Source organism: Struthio camelus, chromosome 5 (assembly GCF_040807025.1).
Source record: "Struthio camelus isolate bStrCam1 chromosome 5, bStrCam1.hap1, whole genome shotgun sequence".
Lineage (NCBI taxonomy): Eukaryota > Metazoa > Chordata > Aves > Struthioniformes > Struthionidae > Struthio > Struthio camelus.
In genome coordinates, this window is record NC_090946.1 from 37,267,765 (window position 1) to 37,285,441 (window position 17,677).

At 41.7% G+C, this 17,677-nt stretch overlaps 1 protein-coding gene across 3 annotated transcripts in view; it reads left to right on the top strand.

The window, feature by feature from the left end:
* The first annotated feature begins 1,050 nt into the window (after positions 1–1,050).
* Positions 1,051–17,677, top strand: part of TTC17 (tetratricopeptide repeat domain 17) — a 62,022-nt gene continuing 45,395 nt past the window's right edge. For 2 of the 3 annotated variants that reach the window (XM_068945551.1, XM_068945552.1), the window contains exons 1-4: positions 1,051–1,239; positions 13,625–13,714; positions 15,337–15,506; positions 16,538–16,649. In XM_068945551.1, coding sequence (XP_068801652.1) covers positions 1,075–1,239; positions 13,625–13,714; positions 15,337–15,506; positions 16,538–16,649 — 537 coding nt within the window. In that variant the 5' untranslated portion in view covers positions 1,051–1,074. Of the gene's footprint in view, positions 1,240–1,563; positions 1,732–13,624; positions 13,715–15,336; positions 15,507–16,537; positions 16,650–17,677 lie in introns of those variants that run through there. The other variant, XM_009682816.2, reaches the window with a different exon arrangement.

Genomic DNA, 17,677 nt, shown 5'->3' on the forward strand with positions numbered 1-17,677 from the left:
TAATCCATAGTGTAATAAAATATGTTAGTATCTTACGATTGTTAAAGATCTGTTTGAAGTAGAGCTACAGTGGCTTGGAGTAACAGCTTGTTTTATGTGGTGAAATTTGTAGTGTGCTTTATGTGCAACCCATGACAACAGTAAGGAACTGTCAAACTTTAGGGAACATGTTCTCTATCCTTACAAAAAATGAATCCCTTGCATTAGTTAACCACTGTAACACTTTTGCAAACCTTTTTCTTGTTTCTGTTTACTGGACTTGAGTTTAAGTTTTATTGTTTAAAAGGCTGTGAGAAAATCTGTTGTCTGTAAGAAGTGTTAACTGTGGCAAACCTAGCAAAAAGGTAGAAGAGGCGGAAAGTTGAGTTTAGCAACTTGTAGTCAGGACTGGTAAACCATGCTGCCACTGCTGAGTTGGTATTAAACATATTTTAACAGGTGTGGATCTAATTAGCTGGACCAGGAAAGAAATAAGTAGATTTTTCTATGTAATCTGAAAGTATCTGCAGGAAAGACATTAGTATGTGGGGTTTTTTTTAAGATATCTTCAACAGACTGTTTATCAAATTAGCATTAACTGGGGTTAGCTGTAGGGTGTGGCTGGGTTTGATTTAAACAGGAGTTCATTTTCATGAAGCTGTGCTGGCAAACGTTTCAGCCAGCGTACACCAGACAAAGCAGTTAAGTTTTAGCTGCAGGCCTCCAGCCCCGCACGCCCCTCTAAGCTGCTTGCTGCCGTCTGAAAGCAGCCTTGAGGACGGCTGAGAGCCCTGGTGCCTCAGCTAGGGAAAAGGGGCCCTGCTTGAAGCACCGAAAGGCCGGGCTCCCTCGGCCGCACCGCGGGGCTGAGGCCCAGGCAGGCCGCCCAGCGGCCCGCAGCGCTCCAGCAGCAGGGAAGCGCCCTCCCGCCGCTTCGCGCCTGCGCTGCTGCGTCGCCGCCGGCTCGTGGTTCCCGCCTGCCCGGGCGGTCGCCCCGCAGCCGGAGGCGCCGCCCGACCCCGTCCTCCCCCCTCCCAAAATGGCGGCTCGCGCGTTTCCGTTTCCGGGTGGGGCGGGAAGGCCGGGATCGGGAAGATGGCGGCGGCAGGAGCGTCCGGGTGGGGCGGGCCGGGGCGGGTGCCGGTGCGGGTGCCGTGGCGCTGGGCTCTGGGCCTGTGCTCGCTGCTGGCCCTGGGGCCGCGGCCCGCCGCTGCCACCACCCACTGGGTGGTCACGGAGGACGGGAAGATCCAGCAGCAGGTGAGGGCGGCGGGGTGCCGGCGGAGCGGAGCGGTGCCCTCCGCGGGGTTGCCGGCCGGCTTTCGGTGCGTGGCTGACGGGGGCTCCGGACAGGGGCTGCCCGCCCCGAAACACGCCGCCCGAAGTCGGGGCGCGGCGTGAGGGCCGAGGAGTCCGCGGCTGGAGCCGTTTGAGCGACGCCATAGCAGTGCGTTTTGGGCAGCGGAGGCTGGCGTTTACCTGCGCGCGGGCTGAACAGCCTCGGCGTTGTTAAGCCCCCGCTGCTGAGTAGACGCGGCCGCTGCCCTGCCCTGCCCTGCCCTTCCGCTCGCAGCCGCCGTCGCTGCCGGCTGCGCGTCGTCCCCCCCCGCCGGCCCGGCTCCTCTCCCTTCCCGCCGGGGTGAGAGGGGGAAACGGCCTTGCAGCTTGCCCTGCTCTGCAGCGGTTTTGTAGCCCAGGTGGTTTGATTCTGATACTGAACTGAACCTCGCATTCACCCAGCAGTTCAAACAGGTATTAATTACTATGTGTGTGGTGTTTGGGCTTTTTCTTGCTTGTTTTGTCGCCTCCTTATTGTAAGGGGAACAGTGTCAGCCATCCGCTTTGATGTCAGCTGTGCTTAAATCTTAAGCAGTGCTGCCCAGTCTGTTCTCAACAACAGCTGAAGAGGCAATCCCTGTAGCAAGCTGAGTGGCCTCCTCTGCCTTAATTTTGATCAAAAATAGAAGAATGTGGAGAGATGGGTGTCTGTTAACATCCGTTTTCTCTTTTTTGAGAATTGGTGGTGTGCCTGTCAGAAAGCATCATGGTCCTCGGACAGGGCGAACTGACTTTCTGGGAAGTGGTAATCCTGCTGGCGTATGGATTTCACGCATCATCTTATAGATCCCCGCTGTCTGATGACTCTCAAGCCCTGTGTCACGGGTCTTAAGCTGTCTTTGGGGATCCAAGCGCTCTCACCCTAGTTAGCGACAAGTTAATGAATGATAACACTTCTGGTGTTCTCTCTCCCCCTTTTCCCACTTTATGTGGTGGGGAAGTGGTGAGAGCATGTGATAATGGTCTAGAAGGATCTCTGTGCGTATATTAATTATATGTTATCAAATCTGGGTGAAGTGTTGATTATTGCATGAAAAGCAGCTGTGAGTTGAAAGAATCTAATTAGCTAGAATGACTTGAAAATCTCATTAGCTTAATCCAGCACTCATTTTAAGAAATGGCTTTTGATGATGTCAGTTAACTGATGGCTACGTGTAGATGCTTCCGCTGTACCACTGCTATGCAGTAAGCTACACAATTATGGTTAAATACCCTTTCTAAGCAGGGACATTCCCACATCCCCTGTGTCGAGTAGTCAAATTGTAGCGAAGATGATAAAACGATGTGTGCGGAGCAAGTTAACTTCCTTCTACTCTCACAGTCAAAATAGATTCGTGCTTTTGCAGCTAGGAAACTGACTCGAGTTCGAAACTTAGTATCACTGGGTATATGAGGAACTAGATTCTTCTTCAGGGGCTGATCTAATGCTTCTTCATGAAGTGCCGTTACTTGTCTAGTGATTTTTTTTTCGATAAGAAGATCTATTTCAGCCCCTGTTCTTCTTTCTCTGGCTCTTGAGAAACTGAAGTTTAAATCTGTGACTATTGGCCATTATCATCCGTATAGAGCACCCCTGAATTTCATTTTTCACTTGCTAGAAATTTTGTGAGTGAGGAGAGTAGGCATTTTCCAGGATGAACATCAATATTGTTTTAAATAACAAAGTATGATTGTTTTGCTGTTAACTCTTAGAATCACAACAGAAAACCTCCGTTATCCAGCAACAGAAGGAATTATCATCTGTTCATTGGTAATGGGGCAGTGGATAATTGGTTTGATATCAGTTCAGTGGTTCATAGTGTTCTGGAGTATATAAGCTGTCCTTCTCTTAATACCAAGACATAACTACTTAGTAACGGAACGCAAACCTAAAATTTCCCTGCAGAGCATCCCTTTGCCTTAATTTTTCAAAATATTCTTCATGAAGTTGGTATTTATCATTAGGGCTTGTCTCTTTACCAGTGCAGTTAGCCTTTCAGTCATTCTTTGCATCTGCTTTTGCTTTGTGCGTTTTCAGTGGGTCTTTCCTCTGCGTTCATCTTGCAAACCCTTTGGCTATGCAGCTTTTTGTGTTTGCCTGCAGTGCCCGGTGTTGCAGCTTCTCAGTGTTCTCAGAGTGCTGCCTGTCACCTTAGCAGTTTCTTTACCAGTTATAGTTCATGTACTGCTGCTTTATGGAGCAATGTGTTTGCATCATTTTTTTCTGTAGTACTTTAGACTCCTCTTTAAAACTTCAAAATAACAGTTTATTGTACTAGTTACTGTTGCTTCCGTGGCAGCCCTCGTTTGAATTTTAGTGTTACAGCCCGCTACGCAGTGGCCGCCTTTGCTGCAAGGGCAGGCTGCCGACTCATCAGTAACTGCTTCTCTACAAGAACCCCTGGGCCCTCTTCTGCAAAGCTGTTTTCTGTTCAGTCAGCCCCAACCTTTTGCTGGTGCATGGGGTTATTCCATGCCAGATGCTGGATTTTGTGCCTGGCTTTGTTGAGCTTGATGAGGTTCCTGTCGGTGGATTTTCTTCAGCTGTGTCTCTAACAGCAGCCCTATCCTCCAGCTTATGCACCCCTTCCCCGAAGTCAGCAGAGGACACCAATCTTGCTGAGGTCTGTTTTTCCTGTTGCCTAGATCATTAATAAATACATTAAGCAGTCTTGGCCCCCGCATTGATCCCTGGGGGACACTGGTAGTTACCAGCCACTGTTTGGACTCTGTGCTGCTCGTCACAACCCTTCCAGCCCAGCAGTCTCAAACCAGAAGTGACTAATACTACCTGGTGACTGAGCGCTGTATTAATTAGCACTTATTTAATTTTAGAAATATTAGCCACTGTAAACAGTCCGAAATGCATAAAACAAGATTGCCCATTCTATAGAAGGAAGGATTTAATCTTCGCTTGGACTATCTCAGTTTATTTGAAAGAAGCTCACATGATTAAGATGCAGGCAAAACTTAACAGTAAGAGCCAGACGTTCCCCCTGCTAAATGAGTCACTAACCGTGGATGTCCAAATAAGCATCAGTGACAAGTGACTTCCTTCAGCTTGAAGTTTACTACTGTGAACTGTTTTCCTTGTTTCCAAACTGCGCTATGGATCAGGAGTCGAAAGCAGAAGCGATCGACCCTGACCACTATAAAAAATGCAGCAGCTTGACTTTGTTTGAAGGAAGGAGAAGAATTTGTATTCTTACGATAAGACGTCCACTAGATGTTTTATCCTTAGAGTGCAACAAGGTGTAAGCCTCTAATATGAGACTACACTGAAGTGAGATTGATTTTCCTGTGGCAGGAGACAGCAGTTCCCTGACTGAGTTTTCAACTGGATTTCCCACTGTTATAACACCCTGACAGAGGTGGCAAAACTGAGGCAAACCTAACAAGTCCAAGTACATCTCCAAGATCTCATCTAGTAAATGGGAGTACTTGCTAAGTAGGCCCTGCTGTTCCAGTTTCTAGTAAGCATTTCTGAATGATGGAACAAATTAATTCCCAGCAGTGCATGTAGCGTTTCATTGTCTCAGTAATGAGAAAGCCACCAGGCTTTATCTATTTTGGTAGCTGTTTTCAGGTCAAAATCATCACTCTCTGAATCAGTTAATGCATCTTCTCTTGCTTTCAGTCTGCCTTCAGGTGTGACTTCCTGCAAAGCCAGGGTCAGAGCAATTGTGTCTCCTTAATGAGATTATCTCTGCTCAGTGCACGTTTATAAACCTCTTTTATTTCACAACTCCTGGTATAAAGTTCAGACTAATATATCAACGATTTTAGACTGTCCTTGTGTGGTAGTAGGGGAGCCAACTACTCCACTGAAGTGCTAATGTACTTCAAGAGAAGAGAAAGCTTGAGGTAAGAGGATGACAAACAGGTTACGCGTTACGTGTAACGCAGTGAACAGTTTCAGTGTGTGTTTATGGCTTTACTGGTGAGAGCCGGCCGCTGTAATGTAGCGGAGGGATCTAACATAACAGAGCTGAGGTTGAGCCTCTCTAAAGATTGCGTGTTGGGACTTGATGGAGATGACTAAAGCCAGGCAAACTGGGAGGAGTCAAAGTATTGCCTTATGTGTGCTGCGCTACTAGAAATGCTGAAAAAGTTAGTTCTGAGGAGCTAAACTAAAAGAAGCAAAGAAACCTCCCAGACAGATGGCTAAAGAAAGACTAAAGAAGTGTTGCCAGGAGCAGAGAGGCTCTGGCAAGGAATCTGAGTTGGCAAAAAGTTGTTCTGTTTCTAATGTGCTGTTTGTTTTGAAATTTGGTAGAGATGGTAGTGAAAGAACAAGGCTTTTACCCTGTTCTGGCCTGAGGGGACTAGCTGCTCAATAATAGTGCCATCTGAGGGTCGTGCAGTGGAACGTTGTGTTTAATCCTTCTTTAGCACAAGTAAAGAAAAGAAACATTACATGGCAGTTATTCCACTTGCTTAAGGATTTGAATGCAAGTGTGCCCCTGGTTGCAACAAGGCAAGAGCTAAGTAATACGTTACTGATGCCTGACTAACATCTGACTGCCTGTGTACATTAAGAGATTGAGATGAAAACGTGATCCCTATAGTCAGACTAGAGAAAAAGCTGCAACCCGAGATCAAGGGAAAATGGAAAATCTGGTGCGGACAAATGAAAAGTCTATTGTAAACAAACAAACAAAAAAAAACTGAAACGGGTAACATAGCATGTCTTTCCCAAAACAATCTTCCGTAAAAGTGCTACCAGGTGAGTGTGTGCAACGAGGCCTAGGCTGGAGATTGGTATGCATCTACTGCTGTTTGCTAGAAGTCGTTCAACTTCAGGATAAGAAGGAGGTGGTGGTGTAGCGTAAGTAGCTTTTGTTGTTTTTCAACTCAGTCGTGAAAAGGTTTGTATCTGAGGCAGAGATGCGAGGAAGTGCATCGGAAAGGCTGTTGAAGTGTGGTTATTACTCAGGACCGCTCTCCCCCACCCCCAAGTCGCTGTCTACCAGGTAAGCTTATGCCAAATTCTGACTCCTGACAACAAATCTTCAATACAAACATGTTCTGCTTGGGTCAAATCCAAACACTATACACTGAGATGGTGCAGTTCATCAATCCAGAAGGTGCCAGCTGTGCTCCTTGCTCTTTGTAGGCACAGGATTAGGCACAGGCTTCTCTTTACTCTGACTTCTGGTGGGGGTCCATGTGGCTTTGTCCTCTGGGCCTCAGTGTGGTTTCCTGATCCCGTTTCTTTTAGTATCCTCATCCTTCTTTTTCTTGGCCCCTCATCCTGTTTTGTGTTAGTTTTAAAATAAGTGTGGGGCAAACTGACAAGATGATATGAATCAACTTTTCAAAACTGATTTTTCTATGATGAAAGCTCTGCTTGGTGCCTAGCATGTTTTTCCCATGTTGTGAACTTCATAGCAAAAGCATAGTCTGGAAGTAGCCCAAGTATATATTTGCACGAAGGGCCTGCCAAAGCCAAAAAGGGCCACGAAGGGCCCGCCGAAGTCGAAAAGGGCCGTGTCAGCAAGCCTGTAAAACCCAGTATTCTTTCAAGTAGCTGAATTTTTTTTGAGTTTAAAGCTGAATCCCTACCTGTTGAGTAACCAAAAAAAAAAAAAAGTTGAGAAATGAGAAACTTACTATAAAATGCCTACTCTAAAAATGCATCACAGCATAAAGTATTTTCCTTTAAAGGTTAACCAAGAAATTCATTGATTTCTCTGCTATTCATTCTATTTTTGTCATCGTTCACTGAAAAAATAACTATTCAAGTTTGAATTCTTTAGGTATCTTATAGTAATTAATTTTTATCCTTTTCTGGGATTTGAACAGGGGAACACGTAATATTTTTAGGGTTTGGCAATGAGCAGGCAGCTGGAACCAATCTGCTTCTCTTCCGAAAACAAATACTTGTTTATTACGGGTGTATGAGAGTGCTCCCACTATCTCTTGTTTTGATTCAGCTGAGTATGTGTGGCTGGCATCTATTTGGCTACTGTAGAAAATAAGCCTTAGCTAGAAAGTACACATTAGAAATTTGTTTTGAATCCATACATATGAGCACCAATACATGGCAACCAATTGATGTTGCAATCCAAGTGGTGTTTTACTTTGATGTATTGAGATCTATTATCTACCAGATTCATAGCTGATACCCTTGTCTTGAGGTGGTCTCTGTTGAGCAGGCCTATTATATAGTACTGAAACTGTTTGGTGATACGTTTGAAGCACTACAAATGTTAAAAATTTCTGTTTTCCCTGTAGCTCAGCTCTTCTTAAAAAACAGCTAATGTTTTTTTTTTTAACAGACTCTGCAGCTGTAAGCCTTCAAATGACTGACTATCTATTATTAAAAAAAAATATATCAATTCAACACTATCTTTCTAGATTTATCTTTTTGTGACGCCCCTTGGAATAAGAATCTTCTGACACTTCCTGCTCGTTGTCTGGCTAAGCCAAAGTGTGTATGTGCCATTTCAGTTTTATGGCTTGTCTTGCACTGAAACACATGCAGTTTTTTCTGCAACTTTTCCAGAAACGTCATGGTGTTATCCCACTTACTTAGAGTGTAGACTATCCAGAATATACCAAAAGCCAGAATATACCAAAAGGCAAACGTAGTTTTCAGATCCTTGCTCCTACTTAAGATTGCAGTGAGTTCTAGTCTTTTAGACTGGGAGTTGTCTGAATCTTGCAAGTAAAGTGGCAAACGTCCATTGTTTAGAGTCTGTAAAGCAGGTACCAGGAGCCCTATGCGCTATGGCATAAATTCATGTGGTGTCTTTTCCAGCTTCTTCCTATCATAATCTACTTCTGCACGTAGCACAACTTTTAGGACATGCACCAGCACTCACAACTGTTCTGGTTTTGGTGTTCCTGTTTCTCAATTAACAGTGAGATTTCCACAAAAGGTCTTACCTAAAAATAGTTGACTGAGACGTTCATTAACCCTCATTTCTAAAAGTTACTTCCTAGTAAAATATAACTAAATTGTGAGGAAAAAATATACCAGAAGGTTTTACGAATCTTCCAAGTTTAATTATTCAGAGACTGAGATGTGCAGGTGACAGACGAGACTAAAACTTAAAGGTTTGATTCATCTCCTGTGGCTTTTTTTGTTGCACAAATTCAGTGTGTTTCTTGCTGAATCAGGTTTTTAGTGTACTTTGTGACCATGAATAAATTTGAACTGTGCTTTATAAAGAAACTTTCACCTTCGGGCAAAGTTGAACAGAGAACACTTATTCTAAAAGTGTAGACTTTCTGCAGTGTAGCTATAGCAGCCATTTGAGTTTCACTGAAGGCTTTTCAGCATTTTTTTTTTTTTCTGTTTACTGTGTTTGAATTGAAGTCAGATTCTTGCATTTCAAACACTTCATCTTGAATGTCACTATTTCAGTGCTTTGGAGGAAGAGTAAATGAACATGGTGCTCTGCTGAAGGTCAAATACTTAGAGTTAAAAATAGATAAATTGGAACAAACATCTTTTTCTGGCTCATGAATGTCTTAAACATGAGGCTCTAGATGATCTGCAAGTTGACTTCCTTTTTGTTTCATCCCAGAAGAACATTATGGAGAGTTTCTAAAACTTTCCCAAAGGCAAACTGAATTCCCACATCCCTTTGGCTTTTGCTGTTCTGACTCCCGTAGTCAGGTGGTAAGAGACAACAGATTTTGCATGAAATGGTGAAGTATTGGCGTGCGCTCTCCGTATTGCATGAAAGCAAAGCTATTTCTAACGCAATTTGGATTTATAATACAATCCTCAGCTCTTGCCTTGCATATCACAGGAAACGCCAGAAGTGATGTGATTTTGAAACTCTGTGTGTGCATACAACTTTGGGGGAGTGTGGCGCGCTGAAGTGAGACTGTGTGTCCTGCCTGGAAGTAGATCGACTTCCCTGGTACAAAGCCTCTTAGAAGACATGGGTGTTTGGTTGCAACTGTTACGGTATTGAAATAAAACATGATAGCCTCAGAAGTAACACCTGCTGCGTAGTAAGATTTGCAACGGTTGATGGCAGACCTATGCTAGTTTCGAGTGCAAAATTGTATTTTTGTTCTTATTAGTCAATTGTTTAAAAACTGACAAAAATACAAAGTACCTCACACATCTTTCACTGTGCTCAGGACAAATACAAACTTCTCTTGCTTCCAATAGTGCTAAAACCTTCTCTGCGAGTCTTGTGAAGCTAAGGTGATGGGACCCACATAAGCTTTTTATTTCACAACAGGAGGCTGTCAATACACAATTACTTGCAAATACTTGCACTGTCATGGGGGGGGGGGCTGGATATAAGCTAGTAAATACACAGCATTTGTGCTATGAGATGATATGCAATTATGGGTTCTGCACCTATGTGGATGTAATGTGCTCTTTCCTCAAAATGTTCTGAGGGTCCTTTTATATCTTTGGTTTATGTCATCATATCTTTCTTCTTTTTTTTTTTTTTTCTCCCCCTAAGTAGCAGCCCACAGAAAAATCCTGGCCAGTTTTATTATTTGTATTCACTGTGTAATTTTGTACTTTGTGGGAATAACCGCACTGCAAAGCGAGAAGGGGGTGGGTGACACTAGCATAGGCCACACCATTGGTGAAGTTGTAGTAAGGTTTTGGAAGGCAGATCACGAGTACTGCAGGACTCTGAGCATGGCATTCTCTTTTTTTAGCATGTGCTGTTTGCCCCCTTATCTGTACCTCTGTTGCTGCTGTTTTACCTGCTCTGCAGATCATGCTGAAATTATACCTTTGTATACTGCCTACTTGGTGTGGTAAATTCATCATGAGGTAGAGTTGTGGCCTTTGATGTCAAAGGTAGTATTGGTGTTCTGTACAGGTGAGTAGATTGGTTTTGTGTTTTCCCAGCTGTAGAAACAGTTGGCACCATAAAGGGAAATATGTTTGATTTGGGGAGGGGTGGTGTGAAAAGGTGGATAACAAACCAGAAGTCTTGATAATATTTTTGGCTAGATCTGAGAGGGAAGGGTTGTGTGTCTAGTGGCAGTTCCTGAGCCATGTGACTGTGGGTGTTGACAGGGTAGATGATGCCACCTGAGGTCAGTTCACACTAGCTTGCTGATCTAGCTGAAAATTAATTGTTTAGTCTTTTCTCTGTGGTTATTCTGGAGCTGATTTGATTCTCAGTGGAGCTATAAGTCTGCAGGTAGTAAGAAAAGGGAGGATTTCCACACTTGGCAATAGGGTGATTTTTGGATCAACCTAAGCAGATCAGGAAATTGCACTTCAAGTTCTGTGAAACTGCCAGCACCATCATCCTCCAAACTGATGTATGCTGAAGACCAGGTTGACATGATTTTTCTCATTTGTAGGCATGATACCCTAAAATCTCCTGTGGTTTTTCCATTAAGAATCTATTTTGCTTTGTCATGTAACAATTTGCTGTAGAGCTGAATGCTTTTTATTTCTTCATAATCTTGTAATGCCTTCATACTGTAAATGTCTAAATTGAAGAACATGAGGATTGATGTGTTATGTTCAGCTCACTTTGAAGAGGTGCCAGAAAGAATGCTTTGGATGTGCTGGATAGAGATTCCATTGCAAACCTCATACGTTTGTCCAGCACAGATACTTATTTTTTCCAATCAAATCCGCTTTCAGAAACTATTGGACCTAGAATAGATTTTTATTTCTAAAGGCTAATAATAGTCTTTACTTTAATAATTTCTTAAAATGGAAGTCTTCAATTTCCAGTATCAGAAGTGATCCAATCTGAATGTAAATCTAAGATCGGATTTACTATTAAAGTTTTGATTTTGGAGCCTTTTTTGTTTGTTTGGGTACTGTGTTAGTCTTAAAAAGAGATAGTGGCTGCTAAGTTATTTAATAATATCAACTATGTAATAGGTTGAGGGTTTTTGTAATCATTAGAAAGTGCTCATTTGCTGGCGACAAACTGGGGTCAGATCTGGAAGTGAAAACTTGAAGACTGAGGGAAAATATGGTGCTCGTGACTAGACTTGGTATAATTTCCTAGTGGATTGGCATAACCTTATGAATAAACTTAAGGGCATTGCTGTGTGATTGCCACCATCACTTTGATTTCTTTCCCTGCTACCAGATAATAGTTGATAGGAATTTGGAACCGCTTTTTACTTGATTGCACTCCTGTCAACCAAAGCGTTTTGGATTGGTAAAATACCACCCTGAATAGCCAAATGCTAAATTCAGAACTATCTCTTACTAGATTATTTTATCTCAAAACATAAACAGAGGCTATTTTGTTTCTGGATAAATTGCAAACTGAGACGCTTCAACTTGCAGAGTAAGGCTTTTTAAATGGCATTGCCTGAATAGCATTCTGTAAAAAATCACTCCCCAGATGCAGTTTGTTCCCGAAAGTGAAGCTGCTAGTCAGCTGTAAATTTTGATCTCGGTGACTTTGTAATTACGTGCAAGAAACCTTTAACAGTCAGAGGAAGGGTGCTGTTTTGGAATGTGTAATTAAGTGCTTTAAACATGGTTGAATTTTCCTTTGTGTGTGTGGTGGTTGTCTGTTTTTTGTAAATTCATATCTCATTCACTTACACATGCCACAGTAGTTTCCCTGGCAAATAAAGTATGAACAAGTGCTACGTTAGTTACGTAACAGGCAGATACTTGCCTTCATCATAGGGGATGGAGTCCTTCCTTAGTAAGGAGGCTTGCGAGTAACGTAGACTTAATTGTCAGTAGTCAGAAGAAGGTAGGTTTGAGCTTCTCTTTTGACTTGCAGCCAAGAGAACCTGTCCCAAGGCTAAATCTGTTGACAGGTCACATTAAAATGAGCAGCACATGCATCTCCAGTAGGACTATGGCAAATTGCAATCCTCTGAGGGGAAAAAGGAGCCTCAGAAACGTGTCTGAGTTGCTTGGAAAGTTGAAAAAAAGAGCACGAGTTCAGTGGGTTCTATTGCACGTGTGTGTGTAGCAGACTTTTGTCAATAAATGATAGTGTGACCAAATCTGGACAAATTTCGTGAAGGCAACAAGGCATTCCCTTTTGGCATAGAACACTGCAGTCAGCCTTTTAAATTGAAAAGTAAGAATGGGATTATGGTAGAAAGTGGTGGACAGCCCTTGTAGAGGTATCACTGCTAACACATAAATAGTGTTTATGTCTTTATACAGTAGCTAGTTTGGCTTGCTGAAATTTTGAATGGAAACTCAGCCCAAATCTAGGAGCATCTTGGTGTCAACCATCTACTGTAGCATTCCAAGGTACAATTCCATAAAATGAGGTGACCCGATCTACAGTACTGTCAAAATGGGGGATTCTGCTGTCCTTCCCCATGTCCTTCCCCTGTCATCATGTACTTCCTGTTTCCTGGCTTCTGTTCTCATTGGATCCTCAATAAGCTAATTTAATTTACTAGCTCAATTATAACAACTAGGAGGGGATTGCATCCTGTAGAGATACTGCATTTGAATTAGCTCACAAAAGAGCTCGAAGGGCACCAGAGCAGATGGGAGGCACTAATTGGTATTGCTTGCCTAGCTCAGAAGACTGTTGAGTGAGACCCTCTTAGTTGTCGAAAGCCTTTGGATCAGCTCAGCTGCTCATGGAGCAGCTTCTTGCCTGTAGTAACTTTCCCCCATCCGGTCAGGCAGCAGAATTAATTTGGCATTAGGGCAAGGCTGGGATTTTTCAGCTTAAGAATGCAGTGCCGTAGCTTACTGAATCCATTTAGGGACCAGTAAAGGTATGGCATAAAAGCACTCTTGTCTGTGACTTACCCATAATGTTGCTATTTTTTGAGCTGCCAGTTCCTGTGTATGAGCTATTGAGACCATAGCACTACTATTTGTATAGTAGAGCTTTCAGTCTTTGTTTGCTTACTTCTTGATTTTGTTCATTTACTTTCTTCTTAATCCTGAAGGCAATAGATCTTTGAAAGTCCTAACAGCAGGCTGGTGCATTACGTTGGTGGCATGGAGAAGCTGACTTGAAGCTGAAGGTACTTTAGGCCTACTGAGGGACTTGACGGAGGAATTGTAAAGCTATAAAAGGAAACGAATTGTTACAATTTTGATTTAGGTTATCTCGTACCTTGGTACTTTGCCAGTAAGGACTCTTAATGTTTTTGAATGATGAATTTACTTCTCTGTTAAGCTTAAAATTTGTGTGCCTGAATAAACGAGAGCAGGTTTTATGACTAAAGTATGGGTTGCGTTGGATTCTCCGATCACAATGTTATTAAAAATACAGATTGAAAATGTAGGCACGTTAGGAATGCTGAAGAGCCATAAAAGTTCTGAAGAGACAAACTGTAGCTGAATGATGTTAAGTTCTTACCTTTTAAAATTGCTTTAATTTGGAGAGTGTCTTGTCTGATGAACTGTTGAATTGTCTTGCAGGTGGATTCACCAATGAACTTGAGGAACCCACATGATTTGGTAATACTAATGAGACAAGAAACAACTGTTAACTACCTCAGAGAACTGGAGGTAAAGCTAACATTAAGTATGTATTAATTTCTGAAGATTCAGATTTTTTCCCCCATAAACTCTTTAGTGGCAGACTTTAGGCAGGAAATGGAAGTCATCATGGGCATAATTCTGCTTCAGTGAAAAGGTAAAGAGTTCTTTACACACATCAGGATTTTGGTGCTTCAAATTTGCTTACCTGGCCGTCGTTGTCCCCAGTTGCATTATTGCCTATTGCTATCCATAAAACTTAACATTTTTAAGCAAAGAAAAATCACTGAGGTATTTGATTCTGGTGCTAACTACTATATTCTGTAATTACTTTTAGGAATCTTGTCTTCACAGGGATGAATTTCCCTGTGCTTGCCTCTCTGAGTTTGTCAGGCCATTCTTTCCATTGCTCTTTCTCAGGGATATGAGGTTTCAGGTTGCTTTTGTTTTTCTTCGGGGGGGCCCCCTTATTTTTGAGTTAAGGTGTAAAAACACCCTTCCATAAAGAGCTATAATGAACTTTAAACTGATAACTGTCTCTTAAACTACAGTTTAGTTGTGATATGGGTTGGGCAAGCTAACAGCTCACAGGCTTGCTTCTGGCCATGCACTGCTCTTGTGCCAGCTTCTGTTTTGTCAGATTAGCTGAATTAGCTAACCGTGAAGTTAGATGAGCAACAGAGTTAGCTTTAAGGTAAATGGTAAAGGGGGAAGGGAGGATTGCCTCTCACGTGAAGATACTAAGTCAAGCTTTCTCGTTGAGCTACATCCATATTTTTGTAGTAATAGACACCTTAACTATGGATAGAAAAATAATTGTAAGGTCTTTAGGGCATAGACTGTGGGTTTGTAAATAGCTAATATACAGTTTGTGGCATAGAAATGATTTGGAGCAGCAGTATCTATTGTAAGATCTTGTATAAGATGCTATTACTGTATATGTCCCTAGTAGTGCTTAATAGCATGGCTTTTTATTTAAAAAGCAAAGTAAAAGGGCCCTTTTCTCTTCTGGCTTCACATATCCTTCTGGTATTTCGTGGGTTTTCCATCTGCAGATCTAGGTGAGAATTAAATATGGTTTACTGTACTGAAGCAGATCATTAGTCCATTGACTGCTACTAGTGATCCATATTCATGCGCTTTATGGGGTGAAGGGTAGCCCATAGTGCATGTCCTAAGTTGGTTTATGGGAATTCTTTTCAGTCTTGATTCTTACATTGGCCTGCAACCTCAGTTATATTTAGCGTACTGAATGGCTGTTCAGTATATTTGCAATCTCTGGTATTATTTCTCCCTTGGCTTTTTACCACCTTTGGTGGTCTTAGAGTGGAGGAAAAGGGTCAAAATTTAGAAAAGGCACAACAGTTTTAACTGTTATTTCTTCTTTTTTAAAACTGCCTGCAATGAATTTGAAGTAGTAGTTGCCCTCTGTTTAGGAACAGGAGGAGAAATAAGGGCCTGTTCAAGTAGTATTATCTCTAATGAAAGTATTTATCTTCCATCTAAATCAGCGAATCTTCTACAGATATTAGAAAATACAAGGAAACACTTCCAAAGTTTCAGAGACCTTTTCAGATTTTCTTCAAATGGATTATACAGCTTGCTTTCGTCACTATATGTTCTTCTGTTTTTTTATTTTTTTATTCCTACAGAAACAGTTAGTTGCTCAAAAGATTCATATAGAGGAAAATGAGGACAGAGACACAGGGTTGGAACAAAGGCATAATAAAGAGGATCCGGACTGCATTAAAGCAAAGGTGCCCTTGGGGGACCTGGATCTTTATGATGGTACATACATCACCTTAGAGAGCAAAGATATCCGGTAATGATACTTTTTATGTGTTAAGATTTTTATTGAATGAAAAGAATCTGTTCATGCAATTAAAACAAAAATACTATCAGGTGACTGTTCTTTAGATAACAGCTGTTTTATTGTGTGTTAGTGTTGACTGAAATTGAAACAATGCATTTGCCACTAATTACGAAAGGGTACAATACGGAAATACTGTTGGCTGCCTCCTCCAAACTGATGCATGTTAGCCCTCCCATGAAATGTCTCTGGTCTGTTCCCAGGCTTCCAAACAGTTCTACCCATGTAGCTCTGCAACAATATCAGCAGACATGTGAATTAAACTGAAGTGTATCGTATGGAAGGGGGATTTGTGTGAATTTTGGGTTGGTCATTCTTGTGCGTTTGGAGGTTTTTTGAGACGCGCTTCTTGTAGTGGGAGCTGTTTTGATTTAAAGTTGAACGATGTTAAGGTTTTTTTGTTTGTTTTGTTTTGTTTTTTACCAAGGCGTTGGTCCTTCTGGTCAATTTTACCCCTTGTGCTTAGCAAGTAAAGGACGCGTGGACAGTCTGTTCGGCGTTCCGTTTCACTGGTAGTTGATCTTTAGGACTGACTGTTTCTTTTCCTTTTTTCACACAATCAGATGAGTACTTGAAGATAAAATTAGTCTTTTCCCACCTCAGCCACCTTCATTTGGGCTTCTCACTAATATTTGGGATTTTTTCAATTGAAGAGTCTTTTAATCTACACGGTCACTTGCATTGCAGAAAGATTATTAAGCCTAGTAGTACAATAGGTTGATGGTAATCCTTTTGGAGGCTATCCAAATGTTGATGCCTTCTCTAAGGCAGATTGCAATTTATTTACTTCATCTTCTAGTGATGGCATCTAGATACAACTCAGATCCGTGAAGACATCAGGAATGGCCTAATGTGCTTAAACACACAATTTTTTTTTGTAACTGTCAGTCAAACCAGAATATTGTGTGCCTGTCTACTACAATAGTGTCTCTTATCAACTTCAGCAGTATTTCAATCTGGATTCTGCTATGTTATGTTCTCAGCCCTGAAGACTATATAGACACAAAGTCTCCTGTGCCTCCAGACCTGCAGCAGCCAGACTGTACGAAAGTTCTAGATCTTCCATACAGCATTCATGCTTTTCAGCATTTACGGGTAAGCAAGCAAAGGCAAGATGTTTCTTCTTTCCCCATCAGGAAGAGGAACAGAAAACTCTTGTTGGCAGTTCTCAGTCGAGGTTGAAAGGTATTGTAATCTTTCAAGATTGTTTTGGACTTGTTTAAAAACACGGTTGTGCCCTGATTAAAGTGGGAGGACATTTCCATAGGATACCCAGATTCTGTTTTTCCTTTCTTATTGTTTGCCTTATTTTAGAGGGCATTTTAGAAAAACTGAAAATTTTGTCATAACATACATTTCACCAGTATAAATAGCAGCTTTCATGGGAAATGTTCGTATTTTGTAACTTGTTTCAGTTCAAAATTGGAGAGTGCTGAACAGGGTCATTAAGCTGCATGAAAATTCATGATGAGAAAATTGTTTACAAGCTGGTCAGTAGCTCTTAAGATATTTTACTGTCTTTTTGATATCTAAATGCCAAGTTCTTACCTGTAAGATAAAATAAATGTTCTTTACTGATACAAACTTCATTTACTTTAGCATTATTACAGTGGAAGTTTGATGCAAAAATTGTCTTCTCTGAGAATGTTATGTGAGCAAATTTTCTAATGTAGGTCTAGCTTTAGTGCTTATACATCTCTTGGTATGTATTTTATTGCAAGTCTTTAAAATGCTTTTCCATCTAAAAGTAAGGACTTTCAGTGAGCAAAACAGGGACTGAAGCTTTTTCCTGGGTGTGGATGTAGCTTTGAAAAGAATTTCCCTTTTTTTTTTTTTTTTTTGGGGGGGGGGGAGGAAGAGAGGGAATAAAAGATGCAGGGGTGCTTCCATAGTGTCCAAGCTGACTAACATGAGTTAAATGCTTCAGTGCTTGTTAGTGAAATCAGCAGCTGCCAAACATTCAGTGCCACCAGAAATCAATGCTTAACCTATAGTGCTCACAAACAGAGGCTGCTTTTGGAAGTATTGACATTAACAACTGCCTCTAGTGTTTGCCTATCTGTAATAATACATATTATTCATCTGTCAAAGATGACATTATCCTGTCACGTCCCTAAGATCTT